Genomic DNA, 26,279 nt, shown 5'->3' on the forward strand with positions numbered 1-26,279 from the left:
ATTGGGGCTTCCCAGCAACTAGATGCTGAGGCTCAACTGTACATGATAGCCACACATCCTGTCTGCATGTGTCCTTCTGTGCCTGGCTACTCCTGCTGCTTCACCTCTCCTGATTCCCTGCCCCTTTTCCCAGCCCACTGTTTTATGTAGCCCTGTCATGAGACTTGCCTGAGAGCTAATGGGCTGGACATCAGAGCTGGCTGGAAGAATGCTAGCCACTCCAGCCACTTGCTGTCAACCAAAGATGCCATCTGCAGAGGAGTACCCATCTGGGTCTGTCGGGTGGTTCTCGTGGTAAGATGCAGCTCATGGATATGTGTAAAGGAAATGGCTATTCCTGGCAGACAATATGGCCAAAAGAAAGGCACAGACACAAACTTACAAGTTCACTTAGGGATTATGAGTGAGCAGAGTGACCCAGCCTGGAGGACTGACTCAGCATGATTTTGGCCATTTGGACCCCAAGCCCCGTTTTGTCCCGGCCCAGTCTCCTGAATGTGTCCGCCCAGGCTGTCTTCCGACAAATTCCCACACTCCGACTCCTGAGTAGCTAGGATTACAGGCGTGAGCTACCGGCGTCCGGCTTAGACAGTTTTTGTTCATTAGCTGACCAGCGGCAGGCTCTCGGGTGGCCCCTAAGTCCGCCAGGTGTGCGGTGCCAGCGCGGCTCCGAGCCTCTCCCGGGAGCGCCAGCGCCCGGGAGACGCAGCTTGGGGCGGGGCTAGACTGCCACGGGCCGCGCGTAGCAGCCGCGCGGCCCTCAGGCGGAAGGCCCGCCTTCCTGGCTCGTCACGGAGAAACCCTGCCTCCGCCTGGCGGGCGCGCCCACCAGCCAGCCTCGCCACGCCCTCGGGGAAGCGCGCCCCAGTTGGAGCGGGGGGGGGGCCTGGGTCGCTTTGCTCCTCCGCGTTTCTATGGGAACAGCCGGCTCGGCTTGCTGGCATCTCGGTTCTTGTGGATCCGCCCTCCTCGAGCAGCCGCGGCCACTGTCCGACCGCTGGTACACGGCGGGCACAAGTGCCCACATCCTAGAGCTTCAGGCTCCTGATTGGCGAGCGTTAGGGAAGGGGGCGAGGAATAGCTGCCTGTGATCGGCGTGCGGCATGCCCAATGAGTGGGTAGCGGCGGGCAAAGGTGCGGGCGAGAGGAGGGAGAAGGCGAGAGGTGGTGAGGGATAGTGGGCAGGGTTACGGTAGCTCCGGTTCTCTAATGGACATGTAGAACAACCAATGGTTCCAGGAAAATGGTTGCAGGCGGCCAATAGCTACGTCGATGAGGTAGGGACGTTCCTAGTGTTCGTAATGCTGAGTGGAAACGGTGGGGGGGCGGGGGTGGCACGTATTTGACAGGCGGGCGAACGGGCTAACAGCCTTGGGAGACGGAGAGGATGTTGGCCAATAGGGATGGCCCGAGGGGGTAGGGCGGTCACGGGGCGGGGCCACCCGAGGCTCCGCTGCGCCCAGTGTGTGGGAAACGCCGGGGCTGGGCGGCTGTGACGGCCAGGCTGCCGGGCCAATGGCCGATGGAGAGCCGGCTATAGGCGGCCAATGACTACGCCGTATCCGGGGCGGAGGCGGGGCTATACGGCGCCAGCCAGCGGGCGGGGGCGGTCGGCGCGGCCGCAGGGAGGTGAGGCAGGCGGGCGGGCTCGGTGGGGGCGGCGGCCCGTAGACGGCGCCCGTGGACGCGGCCCGGAATCGGGCCCCTCGCACTGCTCTCCGGCCTCGGTCCGCTGGTCGGGCGGCAGCGCCGCGGGCCGCAGAGCGGCGGGCGGGAGGATGGGTACCCAGGGCAGCCCGGTGAAGAGCTACGACTACCTGCTCAAGTTCCTGCTGGTGGGAGACAGCGACGTGGGCAAGGGCGAGATCCTGGAGAGCCTGCAGGACGGCGCGGCCGAGTCCCCGTACGCCTACAGCAACGGTAGGCTGGCGGGGGCGGGCGCGGCGGGGGCGGCCCGGGCCCTAGCCCTGGGCGGCCTCGGGTCCAGCGCCTAGGCGCCCGCCGTCCTAGCCCCGGCGAGCGAGGGGAGGGCCGCCCGCGAGCGCGCTCGAGCCGGGGCAGCGGGGCCCGGCCGGCTCAGCGTTCTCAGGCGGCAACGCCGGTTCCCCGCGGGACCAGAGCGGGGCCGCGGCCCACACCGGCCCACAGGGAGGGCCCTCGCCGGCCCGCCGCCCCTGGGCTGGCTCCAGGTGGCCGGTTGGTTCCGGAGAAAATAACCCGTAGCGACGTTGTTATTCTTTTTCAACTTCCGGGTGCATGGATAAAATACACAAGCTTGCATCACCAGCCTTGCCTGAACTTGCCTCTTCCTTTGGATGTTTAAGGTCAAAACGCAGTTAACAGTGGTTGGCTCGGCTCTAGGTGGAACTGTGTGTCACTAGAAGATGTTAGGGTTGTTGAATGTGGAGGCCCTTACATGCTGTGGAAATGCTGCCTCACCTGAGTAATTTTACTTCTCCTATCCGTGTCCCCTACCTCCTTCTTGCCTTGTTCTTTGCTCTGATCCAGTCTGACTGCTCTGAGCATTTTGCTCCTTGGTACATGGCTTGCTTGTGGGAAGCTGAATGTGGGCAGGGCACCCTCCCACCTTCGGTTTTAGGACCTGCCAAGGTCTTGGTCCTCCTTGGAAGCGCCTTGTTTACCTGGGCCCAGGTGGAGGACCCATCCTCCCAAGAAGCTAACCTCCCAGTTAGTCTCAGCCCAGAGCATATGTCTCCAAGCTCCCCAGAAGAACCATAGGTTTGTTTTGGGGTGTGAGGGTGTCTCACACTTCAGTTGTCTGCACAAGCCAGGCCATCTTGAGAGCACTTGACTGCACATCCCAGGGGAGGAACCTGGGCACAGACAGGCTGGCAGGTGGTTTTTCCAGGGGTAGCTTCACCTCCTAGTGATGATGTCCTGGACTCCCTGGAGGCAGATGGAGGTATGTGGGAGGGGCTTGGAATTGTAAGGGTTTTGTGTTTTCTTGGGATGTTAACTTGGTCTTCTGAGGGTCAGGTCAGAAGCTAGCCTCTCCAGCTAGCTCCACCAAATGCATGCTCACACATAGCTGATGTATTCTTTCTCTGACTCCATTAGCCCACTGTGCATTGCCACACTTCACATCAAACATGGAGACCTGCCTCAGGTAGCAGAGATGAGAGATTTGGGGTGGGCAGGGGCCATCTGTCAGAAATGCTGTGGGTAGCTGTTTCCTAGACTGCTTTCCACCTTCCACGACTCCCTTGCAGATTCTTCCTTGCAGGAAGGTGTCCTGTGGCACTGCAGAGATGGGAGTCCCCTGACAAAGGCAGCACACCTGTGTGTAGGGTTAGAATGTGTGTAGAGGTTGAGATGGGCCCAGCATGAGGAATGGGGCTTCTGGTTAAGGCAGCAGCTCACCACCTAGGTAGTGTTCTTCACAGGGTGAAATTGTAGGTGTGAGAACACTTGGGCTGAGCCTCCTCTGAGAGATTGCTATGGGTTTGCAAGCTCTAAGGTGGCTGGTTCTTCATCTTCAGCAACATGTGAGTGATAATTTTTAATACTCAGGATTCTCTTCAGGGTTCTCTCTCTTTCCTTCCTTTCTTCCCTCCCTCCCTCTCTCTGTCTTCCTCCCTCCCCTCCCTTGTCTCCCTCTCTTGCTTCTTCCTTCCCTCCCTCTGCCTCTCTCCTCTCTCCACTTTTCTCTCTTTTTTGGCCTTGAACTCAGAGCCTGGATACTGTTCCATCTTTTTTCAGTCAAGGCTGGTTCTCTACCACTCCACATCACAGCTCCACTTTTGGCAGCTTTATGGTGGTTAATTGGAAATAAGAGCTTTGTGGACATTCTTTGCCTGGGCTGACTTCATTTGAACCTTGATCCTCAGATCCCAACCCAAAGTAGCTAGGATTGCAGGCGTGTGCCATCAGAACTCAGCTGGTTCTCTTACAAAGGTTAGGTGAATATTCCTTTTCTTTTCTTTTGGCCATTCTGGGCCTTGGACTCAGGGCCTGAGCACTGTCCCTGGCTTCTTTTTACTCAAGGCTAGCACTCTGCCGCTTGAGCCACAGCACCACTCCTGACCATTTTCTGTATATGTGGTGCTGGGGAATTGAACCCAGGGCTTCATGTATAAGAGGCAAGTGCTTTTGCCACCAGGCCATATCCCCAGCCCCATCCTTATCTCATTAATAAAGCCCTCAGTGTATGTATTTCCAGTTTTTTGTTTTCAGCCACAACTTGTAGGGCTCCTTATCACATACAGGGAGGTCCCTACGTGGTGAGGGGCATGTTGCTCCAGAATGGCCCAGACTTTCCTGATCATAGCTAGGTTATTTATCTGCCTTAAAATCTTGTGTAGCTTGTCTAGGTGTGTGAGTAACTTTGCTGTCTCCAATTTCACAAACAATATGAGTCATCAAAACTGCCTTTTTTATTATTATTATTAGCACTGGAATCTGAAGCACTGGCAATATGATACTGTGACACAGGCCCAGCATTTCTGGGAGCCATTCATGTCTGATGACACTGATGTGCACCAACCAAAGTTTTAGATCTCTGTAGGGCTGGAAACCTTTCTCCTGGGGACTTCCACAACAGCAGTGCTTTCAGGGGTGTGATGTACACTTTGAGTGAGACAGGATGCATAAAACTTGGGCTGGGAATATAGCCTAATGGTAAAGTGCTTGCTTCATATACATGAAGCCCTGGGTCCAATTCCTCAGCACCACATATATAGAAAAAGCCAGAAATGGTACTGTGGCTCAAGTGGTAGAATGCTAGCCTTGAGCAAGAAGAAGCCAAGGACAGTGCTCAGGCCCTGAGTCCCAAGCCTCAGGACTGGCAAAAACCAAAACAAAGGATGCATAAAACTTCCACCTGGGTGTCCACAAAGGATTCTGCTAGAGCAAAACCTTCATGGGTTCTGCATTATAAGACCTGGTGAGGGGGGGCGGGGACTGTGTGTCCTGTGAACAGTTTCTACTCATAGGCATACTGCTGGTGGATCTGGCTGTGTGTTGTGGCCTTGGGGTGGTGGTCCATGTTGGCCCCTCAGTAACATATTGGGTGCACACCCTGGCACCCAGGGAACACCCTGCCACAGCACATAGACCTGTTTCCCTTTATACATGGGCACCAAATGACCTCTTACCTCTACAAAGCTTGTTTTTTTTTTAAATTAAATTAAATTTTATTGGCAAGGTGATGTACAGAGGGGTTACAGTTACATAATAAGATAGTGAGTACATTTCTTGTCATACTTGTTATACCCTCCCTCATTTTTCTCTCACCTTCTCTCCCTCCCAGCCTGCTAGTTGTACAGTTCTTTTCCAACATATTATCTTATGAGTATCTCTATTTCATTGGTTCACCCTTTATTCTTTGTCTCACCATTCTGATGTTCCCATTCCCTTCCCTAATTTAGATAACATATATACAATACCCAGTGTACCAAAATTATATACAGTAACAACAGAGGATAAGCCATAGGAGATTAGTATATATTAAAAATAAGAACAACAACAAAGTCCTCTTGTTTCCATATCTTGAAGTTCATTTTGCTTAGCCTCATCTTATGTGATCATATGTACATAGCTGTTGAGCTGTTGTTATCCTCTGCTAAGTCCTAGACATTTTTATTTATTTATTTATTTATTTATTTATTTATTTATGTGGGGGTTTTTTTTTGGGGGGGGGGGCAGTCCTGGGGCTTGGACTCAGAACCTGAGCACTGTCCCTGGCTTCTTTTTGCTCAAGGCTAGCACTCTGCCACCTGAGCCACAGCGCCACTTCTGGCCATTTTCTGTATATGTGGTGCTGGGGAATTGAACCCAGGGCCTCATGTATAGGAGGCAAGCACTCTTGCCACTAGGCCATATCCCCAGCCCCTATCCTAGACATTTTTATGTTTATTTAGTAATTGTTTGGTTTTTAGAGACATGATGTAAAGTCACTGGCCAAAACATGTAGAAGTACTATTTGAAAAGATGTTTGTTATTTTACAGAGACGTTCTCTGCTTTTTAATTTTTTCCCCCCTAACATCCACATATTAAGGAGACCATGCACCTTTGTTCTCTGTGTTCTAGGCTTGTCTCGCTCAACATTATTTGTTCAAGATCTGTCCATTTCCCTGCGAATGCCATTATTTTATCATTTCTGATTGCTGTGCAGAATTCCATTGTGTACAGGTACCACATTTTTTGGATCCATTCATCTGTAGTGGGGCATCTGGGTTGTTTCCATATGTTAGCTATTGTGAATTGTACAGCGATAAACATGGAGGTGTAGTTGTCCTTGTGTCTACAAAGCTTCATTTTTTTGTTTTTTGTTTTTTGCCAGTCCTGGGCCTTGAACTCAGGGCCTGAGAACTGTCCCTGGCTTCTTTTTTGCTCAAGGCTAGCACTCTGCCACTTGAGCCACAGTGCTACTTCTGGAGTTTTCTATATATGTGGTGCTGAGGAATTGAACCCAGGGCTTCATGTATACGAGGCAAGCACTCTTGCCACTAGGCCATATTCCCAGCCCTCTACAAAGCTTCTTCTTTTTTTTTTTTTTTTGGCCAGTTCTGGGGCTTGGACTCAGGGCCTGAGCACTGTCCCTGGCTTCTTCCCGCTCAAGGCTAGCACTCTGCCACTTGAGCCACAGAGCGCCACTTCCTGTATATGTGGTGCTGGGGAATCGAACCCAGGGCCTCATGTATATGAGGCAGGCACTCTTGCCACTAGGCCATATCCCCAGCCTCTACAAAGCTTCTTGAAAGCTAAAGCCTCTACAAAAATCTGTCATGGGAAAAAAAAAATCTGTTGTGGTTTTTATGCCCATCACCTGTAAGATTCAAGTTGTTAGTAAGATGAGTGCATGGGTATTGCTTCATTTCTTTCTACTCCTTTGGGAATCAGTGTTATGGAAACTACTGAATGATACCTCTGATCTTTGAGCCCAGGGATTCTGAAGAGAGGTACATGATTATGGACAAAACAGAACAGACATGGAGCTTGGATGAATGAGTGTAATGGTTACGGAGATGTCTGTGAGACCACATGATGCTATACCCTGAGTGTGAGGATACTGTGTATCTGCTCCTGGCGTACTGTGAACCCTTGGTGATACCTTCCTCTGTGTTATATTTTCCTGTATCAGAACATGTATGATCCATGTATGTCTCATTCATTTTGTAAGGTTTCCACACAGGAAACAACTAAATGTAATTTTTTTTTTAGTGGTACTAGGGTTTGAACTTAGGGTCTAATGCTTGGTAGGCAGGCACTTTACCAATTGAGCCGTGTCCTTAGCCCTCTTTTGCCTGGGTCAGCCTGGACCATGATCTTCTATTTATGCTTTCTGTTTAGCAGAGATGATAGGCATACAGCACTGTGCCCAGCTTTTGTGTGTGTGTGTGTGTGTGTGTGTGTGTGTGTGTGTGTGTGTGTGTGTGTTTGTGCTGGACCTGGGGTTTGAACTCAGGGCCTGAATTCTGTCCCTGAGCTGCTGTTGCTCAAAGCTATCACTCTCCACTTTTGATTTTTTTTTTTTTTGGTCGTTTATTGGAGATAAAAGTCTCACAGATTTTCCTTCCTAGGCTAGCTTTGAACCACCATTCTCAGACCTCAGTCTCCTGAGTAGCTAGGATTACTGGAAAGAGCCTAGTACCCAGCTCCAGCTTTTTGTTTGGTTTTAATTGGTTGAGATGAAGTCTCTTAAGCTTTTTATCCAGGCTAGCCTTGAGCTTTGGTCCTCTTGATATCATCCTCCTGAGGAGCTGGGATTACAGGTGTAAGCCACCAGTGCCTGGCTCTGCTGCTCTACCTTTTGTTGTTGTTCGTGGGGCACTGTCCCTTCTTTCTCTTAAGGCTAGTAGGGCTTTACCACTTTGAACCACAGCTTCATTTCCAGTTTTCTGGTGGTTCATTGGAGATAAGGGTCTCGCAGACTTTCCTGTCCAGGCTGGCTTCATGATCCTCATCTCAGCCTCCTGAGTAGCTACAGTTATAGGTGTGAGCCACCAGTGCCCAGCTCCTTGGGCTTTTCTAAACCTGAGCTGATTTCTAACTTCAGTCCTCAGATCTCAGCCTACTGTATAGCTGTGATTATAGGCCATGAGCCATTATTGCCTGGCTTGACCGGTGGTTCATAAACATGGGAGCTGCTAGAGGTCACTGAGATACTGGATACTCCTCCGGTGGGAGGACCACCTGTCAGCTCGTTCCAGCAGAGCGTGTCTTACTATGAGGGGGTTGAGAGAGGCTGTCCTGGCTAGTCAAAAGCAGTGTTGTTTGGGACTAAAGGAGGTGTGGCGGGAGAAGGGGTAGTAGGAATTGAACTCAGATCTGGTGCTTCCTTGGCAAGTGGTATACCAATTGGGCCACACCTCCAGCCTCTTTATTTATTTATTTATTTATTTATTTATTTATTTATTTATTTATTTATTTTTGGCCAGTCCTGGGGCTTGGACTCAAGGCCTGAGCACTGTCCCTGGCTTCTTTTTGCTCAAGGCTAGCACTCTGCCACTTGAGTCACAGCGCCACTTCTGGCCATTTTCTGTAATGTGGTGCTGGGGAATCGAACCCAGGGCCTCATGTATATGAAGCAGGCACTCTTGCCACTAGGCCATATCCCCAGCCCCTCCAGCCTCTTTTTGCATTGGTTATTTTTAAGGTAGGACTAGCTTCATAAACAGACTGACCTGAGCTGCAGGGGTGCTACTCCACCTAGTCATTTGTTGAGATAGAGTACTTAGGATTACAGACTTGAGCTAGCGCCTCCCTGAACAAGAATATATATATATATATATATATATATATATATATATATATTTTTTTTTTTTTTTTTTTTTTTTTTTTGGCCAGTCCTGGGGCTTGGACTCAGGGCCTGAGCACTGTCCCTGGCTTCTTTTTGCTCAAGGCTAGCACTCTGCCACTTGAGCCACAGCGCCACCTCTGGCCTTTTCTATATATGTGGTGCTGGGGAATTGAACCCAGGGCTTCATGTATATGAGGCACTCTTGCCACTAGACCATATTCCCAGCCCCCTGAACAAGAATTCTTTTTTTTTTTTTATTAATTGGACATAAATTTTTTTACAAGGTGTTGTGCAAAGAGGGTGCAGTTACATAGTAGGGCAGTGTGTACATTTCTTATGATATCTTACAACCTGTTTTTCTATCCCTTGTCTAGGTCAGGTTGACATATATGCAATATACAATGTATCAAGAACATATACAGTATTCACAGACTTGGTCTCTACTGTCTCTTCGTCTCCCTTTGTTAACAGTCATATATCAGGGAGATCATGCCCCTTTGTTTTCTGTGTTCTAGGCTTGTCTCACTCAACATTATTTGTTCGAGTTCCGACCATTTCCCTGCAAATAACAATATTTCACCATTCCTAATCGCTATGTAGTATTCCATTGTGTATAAGTACCATATTTTTTGGATCCATTCGTCTGTGGAGGGGCATCTGGGTTGTTTCCATATTTTAGCTATTGTGAATTGTGCCGCGATAAACATGGTAGTACAAATGCCTTTTTGATATCTTGGATTTTGCTGTTTAGGATAGATGCCTAGGAGTGGTATGGCTGGGTCATAGGGTAGGTCTATATTGAGCTTTTTGAGAAACCTCCATACTGTTCTCCAAAGTGGTTGTACTAATTGAACAAGAATTCTTAATTGCCAACTGAACTTCTGTCTGGTCTCTTTTTGAGCAGGTTCCACTGTAGCATGGGACCAGCTGGCTTGTCTCTCTTTCTCTGTACTTTGCCCTTTCTGCTGTTCCCAGCAGAGCAAGGCCCAGAGCTAAACAAGGGGAGCAAGTTAGCAAAGTCGCATAGGGCTTGTCTGTATGGAGTGCGGTTTCTCCAGTTAACCTTACTATTATCTGCCCCATCTGAGAAGGGGACAGGTAGTTAGGATAGTTATCCATGTTTAGTTCAACTTAGACTGGTTGTGCTGCTTATAAGGTTGGACTAGCATGGCCTTTCCTAAAATTTCAATACACAGTTCTGAAAGAATGATAGTTAATTGTAAGTGCTTTCTTTGGTCTTTAGCGTTGTCATAAGCTCTACCAGATGACACAATGAATGCTTAAGTAGCAGGCATGCTGAATGACCAACCACCTTTGGCGGGGGTATGTAGTCACAGTTGGGATTATTGTGTTGTGCATATACAATATCATCTTTTCCATTGCAATGATTGCTTTTGGTGTGGATGATGAACTAAATTTAATAGTGTTTCAGGAAGGAAGCTACATCAGGGAGCCAAGAAGTGGGAGGGAAAGACACAAAGGAGAGGAGCTGGCCTTTGGCAGGTCCTTTTGCCTCCCGTTCTGTTGGAAGATTTTGGACTGGGAAGGTATAAAATTGCTAGTTTCTGTAAAGCTGGGTCTGGAACCTGCAACTAGTGCCTTAGAACAGAAAAGAGTGAAGTTGCCCCTACACCCTCTCATGGGCAGTATCTAGAATGGATGTCAGGCCACCGGGAGATATTGTGGGATCCCCGGAGTTAAATCAGCCAGGGCATGGTCCTCTCTGCCATATAGAACACAGGGAAAGCTAGGTACTGGTGGCTTATACTTGTAATTGTAGCTACTCAGGAGGCTGAGATCTGAGAATTATGGTTCAAAGCCAGCCTAGGCAGGAAAGGCCATGAGAGTCTTGTCTCCAGTTAAGCACCAAAAAAGCCAGAAGTGGAGCTGTGACTGAAGTGGTAGTATGCTAGTCTGGAGCAAAAGAAATTCAGGGAAGGTACCCCGTCACAGAGTTCAGCCCCAGGGACTAGCACAAACAGAAGTGGAGATGTGTCTCAAGTAGTAGAGTGCCAGCCTTGAACAGAAAAGCCATGCAAGAACTTTAATCCCCGAGTTCAAGCACGTGTGTGTGTGCATACACATGTGCATGCGCGCATGTGCGTGCACACACACACAGGCCGGGTGCCAGGGGATCATTCCTGAAAATCCTGGCTACTCAGAAGGATAAGTTCTAAAAGATAGTGGTTCAGGTCCAGACCAAACAGAACAGTTTGCTACATTCTCATCTCCAAAATAACCAGAAAAAAGTTGAGCTAGGGTTAGGGTTAGAGTTAGTTAGAGAGCCAAACAATAGTGTTATCTCCTCAAACCAAAACCAAGCCAACATAAAAAATGACTCATCAAGCTTGGATACCTTGTCTCTACCTCAGTTCTAGGAATCTTTTGTGTGTGTGTGTATGGTTGTGTTATTGGGGTTTGAGCTCAGGCCTTTCCTTGCTAAGCATTCACTCTTACCACATGAACCATACATCCAGTCCTATTTGCTTTTAGTTAGTTTTCAGGTAGAGTCTCATGGTTCTTGGTTGTACAGGCTAGCGTAGACTCTGATCTTACTATCCAGGCCTCCCACATGGTTGTGATTACATACTATGTCCACCCTCTTCACAGGGTGCCCATTATGTTGATTTCTGCTAGGTTGCTGGAGCTCATTGTATTCACCACACATCCCATTTTTGAAGTTGAGGTTTTGTTTGAACTAAAGATCACACTTACAAGCCAGGCTTCCATGTAGTACCCTAGAGTCCCCCCACTTCTGTAGTGAAACATCCTGACTGTGAATCTGTGATAGCAGTAGTATTAGCCTTAAATCTCTCCAGGTACTAGACTCGCACCTGTTGCCCTGGACCTCAGTGGTACTATTTGTGGCCAAGTAGTCACAAGGTATGCTTTGAACACCTTTCCTGGGACTTCTTCAGGAACGTTCTTTCTGCTGCTTTGTTCTGGTAGGGATTTTTGTTTGTTTTGTTTTTTGCCAGTTCTGGGACTTGAACTCAGGACCTGAACACTGTCCCTGAACTTCTTTTTGCTCAACTAGCACTCTACCACTTGAACCACAGTGCCACTTTTGGCCTTTTTTGTTTATGTGGTACTGAGGAATTGAATCTAGGGCTTCGTGCATGCTAGGCAAGCACTCTACTGCTAAGCCACATTGCCAGCCTCTCCAATAGATTTTTGTGTGTGGTCCCTGGGCTCTTTTGCTCAAGGCTAGCACATAACCACTTGAGTCACAGCTCCACTTCTGGCTTCCTGGTGGTTAATGGAGATAAGAGTCTGATGAACTTTCCTGCCTGGGCTGACTGAACCACAATTCTTAGATCTTAGCCTCCTGAGTAGCTAGGATTATAGACGTGAGCCACCAGCTCCCAACTGTTATGGTAGATTTTGGTAGTTCATTGGGTCGTCAGAGGAGAGAGACAGACAGACAGAGAGACTGTATGTGTACCTTTCTGCTGGGTATTTCTTGGTTTATCATTTTCTTCTGTGTCTTGTTTGTAGCTCTTGTATTCTTTGTGTCAGGAGTAGCTAAACTGGGTGCTCACAGGAACTCAGGGCATCAAGGTGTCTGGGCTGGATCTCTCTGACCCTTGATTGGAGAAGGATCCCTTTCAAACTCAGTTCCCTGTTGGCTACCTTCAGGTCCTGGCCATGTGGCTATTCCCGTAGGGTAACTTAACCTCACAAGCCAGAAAGACAGAGTTCAGTCTCATGTGTTAGAGTCTTAGAAGACATTGCTCAGAAACACTCCAGGTCCCTCCCAGGGACCTCCAGGTCCCTTGAGGGATGTGAGTCCCAGGAAGCAAACCCTGAACCCATCTTATTGTAACGCCTGCCTCTCTACTCAGGATTGCCTACAGCAGGCTGTACCAGGTGCCTGTGGATGCCTCCTCCATGCCCATGCTTTGAGCCAAGTAGTATCGGCAGAGGCACGTTCTGTGGCCTTACCTTGAAATTGAAACGTGAAGGCTGGTCCTGACATCCTTTGCAGGAGGATTATTTGCCCTTTATCTCCAGAGGGGCCTTCTCTGATCTGAGCTGCTGGCAACCTTCTGCCTGTTTCCACCTGTTGGTGGAAGGTCAAGATATTTATCCTTTGCGCTCTCCATTTCTGGACATTCAACCAGAGTGTTTTTCCCTGCCTAAGGGGCAATACACCAAAAAACAGAAGCTATCTTACATGATGCTTAGTCTTCTTTGGACATGAGCCAGAGGTGGACTGTGGAGAGGAATCTGGACACTGCATGGAGGAGATCAACAGCTGGTATTAGAGGACACTGAGGCAGTCGTCCTCACCTGCTGCACCTTTTGTCTGCGCCCACCCAAGGGAGGCTTCTAGGTTCCAGGAAAATACAAGAGGAACTTGAGGAGGAGAATGTCCCTTTCTCCTGGACATTAACTGGGCATTTCAGTGTCAGTAGCTCTTTCAAAATACTGCAAAGGATGCACATTAGCATTTTCGGTTTCTTTTTGTTTTAATGTGCTAGGGATTAAAACTAGAGCCTTGAACATGCTTGGCAAGTGTTTTACTCACTGAACTACATCCTAAGACCATTCTGTTTTAATCTAGTAAATTAATTCGTTATTTTTTGTTCATTATTACAATCGTGTGTGTGTGTGTGTGTGTGTGTGTGTGTGTGTGTGTGTGTGTGTGTGTGAGTTGTGGGGCTTGAATTCAGGGCATGGGTGCTTCCCCTAAGCTTTTTGCTCAAGGTTAGCGCTCGGCCACTTAAGCCACAACTCCATTTCTGGCTTTTTGGTAGCTTGTTGGATATGAGACTCATGGATTTTCCTTCATGGGCTAGCTTTGAACCTTGACCTTCACATCTCAGCCTCCAGAATAGCTAAGATTATAAGCATGTGCCCTCCTTACTCTCCCAAAGACAGATAAGCAAACAAGAAAAAAGCAAAAACAACAAAGAAAGCCTTGTTTCCATTTTCTGGAGTTCATTTTGTTAAATATTATTTATATGTTTAGAGGCATATAGGTATTGCACCTTTGTGATCTTCCCCTAAGAGTATCCTCCTTTGGTCTCAATTGTGTGTGAATGCCTAGAGTCCTGTATTGCTCTGCTTTTTTAAACTCCCCTTGATAATGTCTCAAATGCATTCTAGTTGTATCTGGGAGCTATGGTGAATCCATTATCTTTTTTTTTTGGCCAGTCCTGGGGCTTGAACTCAAGACCTGAGCACTGTCCCTGGCTTCTTTTTGCTCAAGGATAATGCTCTAGCACTTGAGCCAAAGTGCTACTTCCAGTCTTTTCTATTTATGTGGTGCTGAGGAATCGAACCTAGGCCAGAAGCACTTTACGGCTAAGCCACATTTCCAGCCCCCCATTATTCTCTGAGAGTTAAACTCTGAAGTTAAGTTAGAGTTGAGCTATCTTCCTCCAGGTGTGCTGGGCTCAGAAGAGGGTGTGGCTAATACCATCTTAACTTGGGCTCCTGCCCTGAGGCTGCTGAATGGAGTGGGCGGGGTGGGGCGGGGCTGGACCAGTCTGTGATAATGCATAGCCTAGAGCTGCTAGAGCTTTGCTCTGATCTCAGTCACTTCTGGGAGTGTGGGGAGCACAGCCCTTGGGCATCCAGTTGCTGAGGATGCTTGCACCCTCTACTTCCTCACAGGGATTGACTACAAGACGACAACCATATTACTGGATGGCCGGCGTGTCAAGCTGGAGCTCTGGTGAGTCAGTGATGAGATGGAGATGTGGAAGCCCAGTGAGGAAACAGGAAGGCTTGTATTTGCCCAGGCCCTGCTCAAGTAGGGAATGTGTTTTGCTCCATAATGGAAAGAGCAAAAAGTACAGAATATTTTCTTTTGATACAGCCTGCTCCTTTTTGTCCTTAAAGCCTTGCTTTCACAGTGGCCATCCCCCTCCACCCCGCCCTTTTCATCCTGTCCCAGGCTTCACATTAAGTAACATGGATGAAGTGGCCCAAATTTGTAATCTGAGTACTCAGGATACTGAAGGAGGAGGATTCAAAATTTGGGTCCAGCTTGGGCTGTATAGGGAGACCCTGCCTTAGAAAAATAAAGAGAAGAAAAAAGAGCTTCTAAGTGAGGATACGGGTGTCCACATGTTGGGGTTCTCCACAGTGTCCTGGCTCCTGGGACCATGTAGGGGACTTGCTTAAAAAGGAATGAGGACTGGCACTCTCAATTGCCTGTCTGTTTGGTGGCCTTGTGCTGGTTGGGTATGGTCCTCATAGTCAGCATTATCCTGGTATAACCATCAATTCCTGCTGTGGCTCGCCTCCCTTGGCCTCTCCAGGATGTTCAGAGGTAGCTATGAAGAAGAGAGAACAGAACTGAGCCTCTCACATGGTACTACATATGCACTCTGGAAGGTCCCGCAGCTGCAGTCCCTCCTGACCCTCTCCATGTGTTTCAGGGACACGTCGGGCCAAGGGAGGTTCTGTACCATCTTCAGGTCCTACTCCAGGGGCGCCCAGGTAGGTCCAGCAGCACTCTGTTGTTTTTCAAATTGATGCTTCTCTTGATTCTTCTTGAACATGAGCTTCTGTCCTATCTAATTCTCCAAGTACTTATTTCTCTGTAGCTTGACACCAGAGCCCATTCTGGGTGAGAAGACCCATCCCCCAGTGGCCAGCTCTGGGTTTGGGAGCCTTGCCTTGCACAGGGGCACTGGAGTCCACAATGCACTGGCTTCCACTGTTCTTGTACAGGCCATTGCTATCATTGCTGCTGTAGCCACTGGCAGTCTCAGAGGTGGTGTACCCTGACCCTAGTGTGGCTTACAGCAGCAGCCCTGAGATGTCTCAAATGCAGCTCATCTATCTGCTTTACTAGAAGGCAAAGGTGGCTTTCCTGTGTCTGCCCAGGACCCTCATGGATGCACTTAGGAGCCTTGTGACTTGCTTTAGAGGAGGACAGGACTGTTATCACATGTCAGTAAAACTGGGTTTTTAGACCCCAGGCCCAAAGATTCCACATTTGATCCAGCTGCTCACACCCATATGCCAACTAAAGAGGCATATAGTGAAGGGCAGAGAAAGGAGGTTTACTACATGGCAGCCATGGGAATATAGCTTCAGTACATCTTCACTTGTCAGAGTAGCATACATTGGCCTCAGGTTGAATAGGAAGAATTAGGTGTATATTAAAACAGTCCTTATCCAAGTATGGCTTAGTTGATCATTATTTCAGCTTTGTCTCTAGTGGTATTCTGGAGAAGTTGTATAGCTTCACCATTGGAACAGAAAAGGAACACATTGCTTGGTGGGTGATCTCCTGGGCTTTTGACTCTCTTCTCCTCTTCTTCCTCATTCTCCTTCTGCCAGTACTTCTTACCACTCCATATCTGACACCAGAGGTGAGGATGAGTTAAGGAGAAAGCCAGAAGATAAAACCCAGGTAGTCCACAGACAATAGGGCTTGGAGAGGAGCCTAGGACAAAAGGTGTAAAGCCAGGTACTGGCGGCTCACACCTGTAATACTAGCTACTCAGGAAGCTGAGAGCTGAGGATCATGGTTCAAAGCTAGTCTAGGTAAGAACGTCACTGGACCCTTCCCCCCTCCTCCTCCCCCTTCCCCCCTCCTCCTCCCCCTTCCCCCCCCCTCCTCCTCCCGGTTGGTCTTAGGGCTTAAATTCAGGCCCTGCGCTCTTTTGCTCAAGGCTAGCACTCTACCACTTCAAGCCACAGCTCCATTTCCAGTTTTCTGGTAATTTATTAGAGATGAGTCTCATGGCCTTTCCTGCCTAGGCTGGCTTTGAATTGTGATCCTCAGATCTCATCCTCCTAGGTAGCTAGGATTACAGGCAGAGCACTGGCTCCCAGCCCATGAGACTCATCTCTAATTAACCACTAGAAAATCAGAAGTGGCGGGGCTGGGGATATGGCCTAGTGGCAAGAGTGCTTGCCTCGTATACCTGAGGCCCTGGGTTCAATTCCCCAGCACCACATATACAGAAAACGGCCAGAGGCCAGAGGTGGCTCAAGTGGCAGAGTGCTAGCCTTGAGCAAAAAGAAGCCAGGGACAGTGCTCAGGCCCTGAGTTCAAGCCCCAGGACTGGCCAAAAAAAGAAAATCAGAAGTGGCATTGTGGCTCAAAGTGGTGGAGCACTACCCTTGCACAAAAGAGCTCAGGGATAGTGCCCAGGCCCTGAGTTTAAGCCATATAACTGACACCTGACCCCCTACCCTCCCGCCAAAAAAATGTGTGTTCCACAGGCCCCATCTGTCTTTTTGGGAAAGAACTATAAACATCTTTTATTACTACAAAGGTGTTTCACTCCCTTCCTTTTTTTTTTTTTTTTTTGGCCAGTCCTGGGGCTTGGGACTCAGGGCCTGAGCACTGTACCTGGCTGCTTTTTGCTCAAGGCTAGTACTTTACTACTTGAGCCCACAGGGCCACTTCTGGCTTTTTCTATATATGTGGTGCTGATGAATAGAACCCTGGGCTTCATGTATGCGAGGCAAGCATTCTACCACTAGGCCATATTCCCAGCCCATACCTTATATTTTCTTAGCAACATTTTCTCATTCTTCTGCAGTGTTTTTTGTTTGTTTTGTTTTTGCTTTGGGTTTTGGTGTTCGTTTTTTTTGTTGTTGTTTTTGCCAGTCTTGGGGCTTGGACTCAGGGCCTGAGCACTGTCCCTGGCTTCTTTTTGCTCAAGGCTAGCACTCTACCTCTTGAGCCACAGTGCCACTTATGGCTTTTTCTGTTTATGTGATGCTGAGGAATCAAACCCAGGGCTTTGTGTATGCTAGGTAGCTAGTAGCTAGTAGCACACTACTGCTAAGCCACATTCCCAAGCCTGCAGTATGTATTTTTTTTTTAAAGTGGTTATTCTGAGAGCATCCTTTGCAATCACTTCAGTGTTTGTGTTTTGTTAACTTCAAGTTCTGAGCTGATGTTTCCTGACTACAAGAAGCAACGTAAGGACCCCAAGAGCATATCTGCAGATCTTGGGCTTGGGTCAGGGTACAGGTTCTTTCAGGGTGGCCTCTGTCCCTAACTTGTCTTTGTGGGCCCTCTACCATCCCATACACATCCTGCCTGGTAACTTATAAACACCCATTCTACCGAATTGCTCCTCTGCATCCCCTGGTGATGGGAACAAACAGGGCTGAGCCCAGTGCCAGAGCCTCATGCCTATAATCCTAGCTACTCAGAAAATTGAGATCAGAGGATCAAAGTTCAGAGCCAACCTAATAAAACTCATTATTTACACATAACCCATGAAAGCCAGTAGTAGAGGTGTGGCTCAAATGAAAGAGCCCAGCCTTGAACAGAAAAGCCAAGCTAGAGTGTGAGACCTTGAGGTCAAGCCCCAGTACTGGCAGTAAATAAATACTCCTAGCTACTTGGAAGGCTGAGATCTGAAGATATGGTTCAAAGCCAGCCTGGGCACAAATGTCCATGAGACTCTTGCCTCCAGTTAACCACCAAAAAGCCAGAAGCGGAGTTGTGGTTCAAGTGGTAGAGCACTAGCCTTGTACACAAAGGCTCAGAGACAGTGCCTAGGCCCTGAGTTCAAGCCCCAGAACTGGCATCCAGGGGGAAAAAGTGACATGAATGATGGTGGTTACTGGAGAAACAGCTATCACCATCAGCAAGAAAGAAAAACACCCAGGCCTTTCTTGTCTGCAGTCTGTCTGTGTAAAATAAACTTTCTGTGGAATGTGTTGTATGTGTTTTTATTTTTTAAATGTCATCCTGCGGGCTAGGAATATGGCCTAGTGGCAAGAGTGCTTGCCTTGTATACATGAAGCCCTGGGTTCAATTCCTCAACGCCACATATTAGAAAAGGCCAGAGGCGGCACTGTGGCTCAAGTGGCAGAGTGCTAGCCTTGAGCAAAAAGAAGCCAGGAGGGGCTGGGGATATAGCCTAGTGGCAAGAGTGCCTGCCTCGGATACACGAGGCCCTAGGTTCGATTCCCCAGCACCACATATACAGAAAACGGCCAGAAGTGGCGCTGTGGCTCAAGTGGCAGAGTGCTAGCCTTGAGCGGGAAGAAGCCAGGGACAGTGCTCAGGCCCTGAGTCCAAGGCCCAGGACTGGCCAAAAAAAAAGAAGCCAGGACAGTGCTTAGGCCCTGAGTCCAAGCCAGGACTGGCAAAAAGACAGAACAAAACAAAACATAAGTGTCATCATGCACATAACGCTTGGGACCTTTGTTTCTCATCTCACAACTCACTATGAACCATCCTGTGGTCATCAACTGCACTCACAAAGTATACTTTGCATCTGTTGTTTTCTGTGATGCTGTAGATGGAACCTGGATCTCATTTGTGCTAGGAAAGTGCTCTGTCACTAAGCTACATCCACAGCTCCCTTCTTAACCTTTATAATCCACACGATAAATTTACCTTGACTTCCTCCACTGATTCCTGCTGAGGATGGAGCCTCCCACATGGTAAGCAAACAGTGCTTTACTGTTCCAAACTGGGTGAACCTCAGGAGGATGATTGGCACTCCCTCAAGTGTTCCTCAGGAGCAGATAGCTGTGCATAGGGCCTGCTGGATGCTTTGGGTGGCTCTGTCCCCACACTCCTCTTCCCCCGTTTTTCCTCACTGCTCCTGGTAGCAGTGAGAGCTATGTCCTGTGTTAAGCACTTGGGCTCATTCCTAAGTGTACATTATTGTAAAGCTTGCCATCTTTTTTTGTCAAGTTCAAGTTGGTCAGCTCTTAGAGGATTGGCCTCAGGTTGGGTTCACCACCTAGAGAGGCTTCCTTTCCCCCAAGTTGCTGTTATGAGCCAGGCCTCTTGGCCAAAGAGCAAGGACCATAGATCTGGGGTTCAGATAATTTCAACCTTTTTTGTATGTCAGTTTAGGAGCATGAACTCAGGGCCTGGGTGCTGTCCCTGAGCTTTTGTGCTCAGCACTCTATCATTTGAGCTAGAGCTCTACTTCCAGCTTTATGGTGGCTAATTGGAAATAAGAGTCTCACAGTTTTTCTGCCCAGGCTGGCTTTAAACTGTGATCCTCAGATCTCAGCCTCCTTGAGTTAGCTAGGATTACAGGGGAGCACCACTGGTACCCGGCTAGTTTTAACCTTTGTATTACCAGACCCAGGGGGTTAACTTTGGCTGGCTGTGTTTAGGAGACCAGCTTTTTTTTTTTTTTTTTTTTTGGCCAGTCCTGGGCCTTGGACTCAGGGCCTGAGCACTGTCCCTGGCTTCTTCCCGCTCAAGGTTAGCACTCTGCCACTTGAGCCACAGCGCCGCTTCTGGCCGTTTTCTGTATATGTGGTGCTGGGGAATCGAACCTAGGGCCTCGTGTATCCGAGGCAGGCACTCTTGCCACTAGGCTATATCCCCAGCCCAGACCACCAGCTTTAAGACTCCTAATTTCCTGACTTCCCTCATACTCAGCTGTGAGAGGATTTGTGGGACCTAGTCTTGTCTTGCTCACTGGGTGGACTCTGATCCCTCAGCTGCCTTTCAAGTAGTAAGATGAGAGACAGACACAATGTTGGGTTTAACACTGTCTAATGGCAGTGCTCTCGGTGTGTTGTCTGCTGGAGAGTGCATGGCAGTGTCACTCTAAGATTTTTAGGGCACATGGAGATAGCCCAGAGCTGAGCTCTTGAGTAATTAGTCTATAACGGATGTGGCAGGAAAAACCCCATAGCAAGTCCTGCTCAGGCCAGCTGGCAGGGCCTCACAAAAACTGCTCCTGGAGTGACTTGACATCCTGAAGTCCAAGTTTGGGGCCAGAAATCTCAGGGATGCCTCTGCAGTTCTGCCCTGGAAGGTGGGGGGGGGGGGGGGGGGGAGGAGTGTCGGGCGGCGAGTTCACTGACTGTCAAGACACTTGGCTTCTGTCCTACACCACCACTTCTGTACCCCTCACAGCCAGCCCTGTATGCAGACCTGGGTATGTGTTGCTTAGCTGTGTCATCTTTGAGCAATTTCAGAGTAATGACTGATGTCCTGGGGAATAAAATTGAAAAGTTAGTTCTGCCCCAGCCAAATCCTCAGGGAAGGGAGAGGAGCAGCATTTGTGGGCTGGAATAGTTCACTCACTCACTCACTTCTCCTTCCCACTGATCATTAGTGGCAGGCACATCTTTTTTTTTTTTTTTTTTTTTTTTTTTTTTTGGCCAGTCCTGGGCCTTGAACTCAGGGCCTGAGCACTGTCCCTGGCTTCTTTTTGCTCAAGGCTAGCACTCTGCCACTTGAGCCACAGCGCCACTTCTGGCCATTTTCTGTATATGTGGTGCTGGGGAATTGAACCCAGGGCCTCATGTATAGGAGGCAAGCACTCTTGCCACTAGGCCATATCCCCAGCCCCAGGCATATTTCTTTCTTTTTTTTTTTGGCCAGTCCTGGGGCTTGGACTCAGAGCCTGAGCACTGTCCCTGGCTTCTTTTTGCTCAAGGCTAGCACTCTGCCACTTGAGCCACAGTGCCACTTCTGGCCATTTTCTATATATGTGGTGCTGGGGAATTGAACCCAGGGCTTCATGTATACGAGGCAAGCATTCTTACCACTAGGCCATATTCCTATCCCCATACACATTTTTTTTGTTCGCCACTTCTGGCCATTTTCTATATATGTGGTGCTGGGGGATTGAACCCAGGGCTTCATGTATCGAAGGCAAGCACTCTTGCCACTAGGCCATATTCCCAGCCCCCCCCCCCCCATACACATTTTTTACTTGCCTTTAATTTCTTACTTCATGGAGTCTTCTGGGCCAAGTTTTCAGCCCTGCCCATGAACTGAGGTCTGTTGTGTCCAGCAAGTTCCTACCAAGGACCTTGCCTGTGGTGACTTCTGTGTACATCTCTTACTCGCAGGGGATCCTCCTGGTGTACGACATCACTAACCGTTGGTCCTTTGATGGAATTGACAGATGGATCAAGGAGATTGATGAGGTAGGTGTGGGTCTGGGTCCCTCCAAGGTAAGGCACGAGACCCCGCTACATTTGGCAACCTGGGCATAGGCTTGCCTGTGCCCCCTTGGCAGTGTATGAGGCTCAGCAGGTGAATAGTCAGACTGCCATCCAGCATGGCTCACCCAGACCTCCCTGAGTCTATGCCATCCCAGGATGCACAGTGAAGACCCTACTACTGTTGTTGATGTGTGGGGAGGGGGCTGGATTATCTCTGCTGAATTCTGCACCTCACCCCAAGCATGCACCTGGGGTCCCCCGGATCCTGGTTGGAAACCGACTGCACCTGGCCTTCAAGCGCCAAGTCCCAACAGAGCAGGCTCGTGCCTATGCAGAGAAGAACTGCATGACCTTCTTTGAAGTCAGTCCCCTCTGCAACTTCAACGTCATCGAGTCCTTTACTGAACTGTCCCGCATTGTGCTCATGAGGCATGGCATGGAGAAGATCTGGAGGCCCAATCGAGGTGAGGCTGGGGTTCATTTTGAGCAGTGGGGCATAGCTCTGTGGGACATAGTAGAAAACTGGAGGGATGCTGGGGATAATAAAAGCAGAAATGGCTCCTGAAGAGCAGCAGGCACTATGGGTCCTGCCAGGCCTTAAGCTGTAAGGGATGAGCAGGTTACCTTTGCTCTCCACGGAACAGGAAGAGCCAGAATTGCATGCATTTGTGATATGGTCTTTTTGTTGTTCTGAAGACAGGATTTTAGGCTGGTGGCCACAGAAGCCTTACATGACACTGTACCATATCCTATGCAGGTTCTTAATCAGAAGCCCCCTCACTGTCAGGGAAATGTGTTTGTAACTTTGTGGTTCTTCCAAGTACCAGCACATATGCACACAAAAAGAACTCCTATTATCCTACCTATGCAGGGGACTGAGACATGAGGATTGAGGTTCAAAACTACCCTGGGCAGTAAAGTCCATGATACTCTTATTTCCAATTAACCACCAAAAGCCACAAAGTAGAGCTATGGCTCAAGTGGTAGAGTGTCAGCCTTGAGCAAAAAGAGTTCAGTGATAGCACCCAGGTCCTGAGTTGAAGCCACAGTACTGGCACTTGGCACACATATGCACCCATAGGATGAACAATGTTTTTTTTTGTTTTTTGTTTTTTTTTTTTTGCCAGTCCTGGGCCTTGGACTCAGGGCCTGAGCACTGTCCCTGGCTTCTTCCCGCTCAAGGCTAGCACTCTGCCACTTGAGCCACAGCGCCGCTTCTGGCCGTTTTCCGTATATGTGGTGCTGGGGAATCGAACCTAGGGCCTCGTGTATCCGAGGCTGGCAGTCTTGCCGCTAGGCTATATCCCCAGCCCACAGGATGAACAATGTTTAAGCCCTTCTCAGGAGCCCTGGCCTGCCACGTCCACAAGGGGCACATACTACACTCTGCAGACCATACATAGCCATGCACAGCAGGCTAGATACAGAAAAGACTGCAGACGTGACTCCAAAGCTAATGAGTACCCCACCTCCCAAATCTCCTGGGGCATTCAGTCTCTCAACAGCACTTCGCAGTTTGTTCCACTCTAGGAAAAAAGGCAGGAGGGGGCAGGGAATATGGTCTAGTGGCAAGAATGCTTGCCTCTTATACCTGAAGTCCTGGGTTTTATTCCTCAGCACCACATATATACAGAAAGGCCAGAAGTGGTGCTGTGGCTCAAGTGGCAGAGTGCTAGCCTTGAGCAAAAAGAAGCCAGGGACAGTGCTCAGGCCCTTAGTCCAAGCCCCAGGACTGCCAAAAAAAAAAAAAAAAAAAGGGTAGGAGAATCCCTAGGAGTGTCCCTAGCCACTGGACACTCAAAAGAGGCAGAATAGCAGAATAACTGGGCATCCAGGTCCCCTAGGAGCCCCATTCCAGGGAAGCCACCCAGGGTTTGGAGTGCTCCCAGCCAGAATTTCATGGTTCTTGTCTGGTAGTGAGAGATCTGTACACCCTTAGCATCTCTCCATTCAGGGCTGTCTAACCTCCCCTCATAGTTTTCAGCTTGCAAGACCTCTGCTGCCGTGCCATCGTTTCCTGCACCCCCGTTCACCTCATTGACAAGCTTCCACTTCCAGTCACCATCAAGAGCCACCTCAAGTCCTTCTCAATGGCCAATGGCATGAATGCTGTCATGATGCATGGCCGCTCCTACTCCCTGGCTAGTGGGGCTGGGAGCAGTGCCAACAAAGGCAACAGTCTGAAGAGGTCCAAGTCCATCCGCCCGCCTCAGAGCCCACCCCAGAACTGCTCTCGGAGCAACTGCAAGATATCCTAGCGAGACTGGTGGGCACCACCTGTGCAGACTCTGGGAGCTCGTGCTAGGGCACTCCTGGTTGAGTGCTGGAAGACTTGGCTACACAGCCCTGCCTAGGAGGCATCAGGCTTCCCCACACCTGTGTCAGGTGAAAGAGGCAGTCCCACAGGAGAAGGCATATGCTCCGTACAGTGGGGAGAGGGGCTGCTGGTGCTACAGGGGCCCAGGTCTGAACTAACCCTGGACTCCAGGGCTACCTGGGCTGGGGCCAGGAGGAAGCCTGGCTCCCTTATTTATATGGAGAACATTTCACCTGTTTTGTCTATTTTTAAAGAGCTGTCAGGAAAACCTGAATGCAGCCATGTGGTGAGCTTGCCCTCGCACAGCCACATCCACTGTGGGGGATGCTTGGGGTCAGGGAAGACAGGGATTGAAGCAGTGAAGGAAGGGGTCAGCACCCAAAGGTGGATGTTGTTTGGATTGGAATACATTTCACCTGGGGTGCTCAGAGCCCCTGGAAAATGGAGGAGCCAGACACTAGTGGCAGCAGTCTCAGCCCAGCTTCCATTTCTGACCAAGGTGGTAAGTGTGCTGGGCACAGGTAAGATGGTAACTCCTGCTAGCCCTCTCTGGATGCCATCCCTATGCACCAGAGCTCCAGCAACTCCTAGGAGAAGAGAAGGGTAAGGGTGTGCCCAGGAGCCTCACTTCTGCCTCTCCCTGGTGCCCCCTTTATGCCCCAAAGCTTCTGGTGATGTTTACTATATACAAACTTAGCCCACCATTTCCAGATTGAGCATGCAGAGCCATCTGCAGACCTTAAATACTTGATGGGCCACTGCCCGCTGGCCTCCAGTAGCCTCTGGTTCTAAGGCCTGGAGCCCTTCTCTCCAACCACCTGCTCTCAGCAGATAGTGCTCCCAACCTTGACTGTCCCCACAGCTGCTTTTTGCTGGCTGTGACCCTTCTGCCTATGAGGGTTACGTGTCATTGGAACCTTTTTGAGCTGTTTAGTGACACCACCCAAAGTAGCAGCCTCAGCCACACTATGGGCCACAGGGTTAAATACCACGTCCCTCCTCAAGGACCACCAGTCCAGCCCTATGCCAGAGTTCAGCAAGCAGGGCCCACCTGTGCCCATCTTGAAGCCATGTACTGATCCTCCACAGATCCCCATCTGCCTGGGATAGCCCCACAGTGGGAATGTCATCACCATGACCTCTTCACCTGGCCTGGTAATGCAGCCCTTAGTCACACTGGTGCTCAACTCTACCTCCTGCCCTTGGGCCCCCAGCCACAGCAGGAGCTGCAGCCCTCATTAGGGACTTCTTCATGCAGATTTCCAGAAATTGTCCTACCATGCGTGTTAGCAGGGCACCAGTCAACATGAAGCACCTCGGCCTGCGGTTGTGGGAGATGAGTCATGCCACTGGAGGGAAGGCCGTGGAACTGCCTGAAACTGCTTAGAAACCAGTGGTTTCTAAGTCCCTGACATTGAGATGGCTTCACTCCTAGTCCACCTGTCCTGTTGCTGCCAATAGATCCCTTTTCTCTGGAATCATGAACAGAATCACTCAGACTTTGTTTCGAGGACCTGGACAGGCATGCCTGTGCGTCAACACTACTCTCGCTGCTGTGGACTCTATTCCTGGATTCTTTCTACAGTAAATGTACTTCAGCTGTGACCTCTCTGGTTTGTATAAATCAGCCTCAGACTTCATCTGGCCGTGATTTGTTGTGTGATGGTGCATGCACTCTGCCATAGGAGCCACCACTGCTTTGTTCCTGCTTTACTGGTCCCTGGGTCTTGTTCATTCTGCTCTGTGGCTGGCTGGGCTGGCCTGCAGCCATGAGTTAGATTCACGTTCCCCACTGAGGACTGAAGGGGCTGAGGTGGATGAGACTGGTTATAAGCCACACTCCTTTCCTAGGAGATTGGGCCTGGTTGGGCCATGCAGTCAGCCCACCTCATTCTGATCCCCCAGCCCCTACAGTTTGTCACAGCCTTACAGACATGGGTCCTGAGGTTGGCATCTAGAACAGGAAAGCATTTGTAGAGTGTGGGGGCTCTGTATTGCTCAGGTAAGAGTGTGTTTGATGCCTCAAAGGTCAGAGCTGAGTGAGATAGGGACATTCAGCCTCACACCCCAGGGAACAGGACACATTGCGTTCTGGCACTCTAGCCACTAACAGTGAGCACTGCCCAGGCCCCATCCATCCTTTCATTGTTACTGGTTCACTCACCTACAGCCCTCTTAAAAGGCAGGAGACACTAGTGCCTGGCAGCCAATCTTGGTTCCATTCTGGCCAGACCAGGCTCTTGTTACCTCAAGAGGTCAGAGGAAGGGTCACTCAGACATTTTCCATCCTGTTTGAGAGAAAAACACTCCCCTGGGACCTCTGAAGGCACAGA

The 26,279-nt window shown here is 49.5% G+C and overlaps 1 protein-coding gene across 1 annotated transcript; it reads left to right on the top strand.

Annotated features, from left to right (window-relative positions):
• The first annotated feature begins 1,624 nt into the window (after positions 1-1,624).
• Positions 1,625-25,551, top strand: Rab40c (RAB40C, member RAS oncogene family). The gene is made up of 6 exons (XM_048332315.1): positions 1,625-1,920; positions 14,385-14,445; positions 15,155-15,215; positions 21,534-21,611; positions 21,871-22,093; positions 23,607-25,551. The coding sequence occupies exons 1-6, from the start codon at positions 1,779-1,781 to the stop codon at positions 23,885-23,887; spliced, it is 846 nt and encodes a 281-aa protein (XP_048188272.1). The 5' UTR covers positions 1,625-1,778; the 3' UTR covers positions 23,888-25,551.
• Positions 25,552-26,279: the final 728 nt, after the last annotated feature.

The sequence above is a fragment of the Perognathus longimembris genome, chromosome 23, assembly GCF_023159225.1.
Source record: "Perognathus longimembris pacificus isolate PPM17 chromosome 23, ASM2315922v1, whole genome shotgun sequence".
NCBI classification, from domain to species: domain Eukaryota; kingdom Metazoa; phylum Chordata; class Mammalia; order Rodentia; family Heteromyidae; genus Perognathus; species Perognathus longimembris.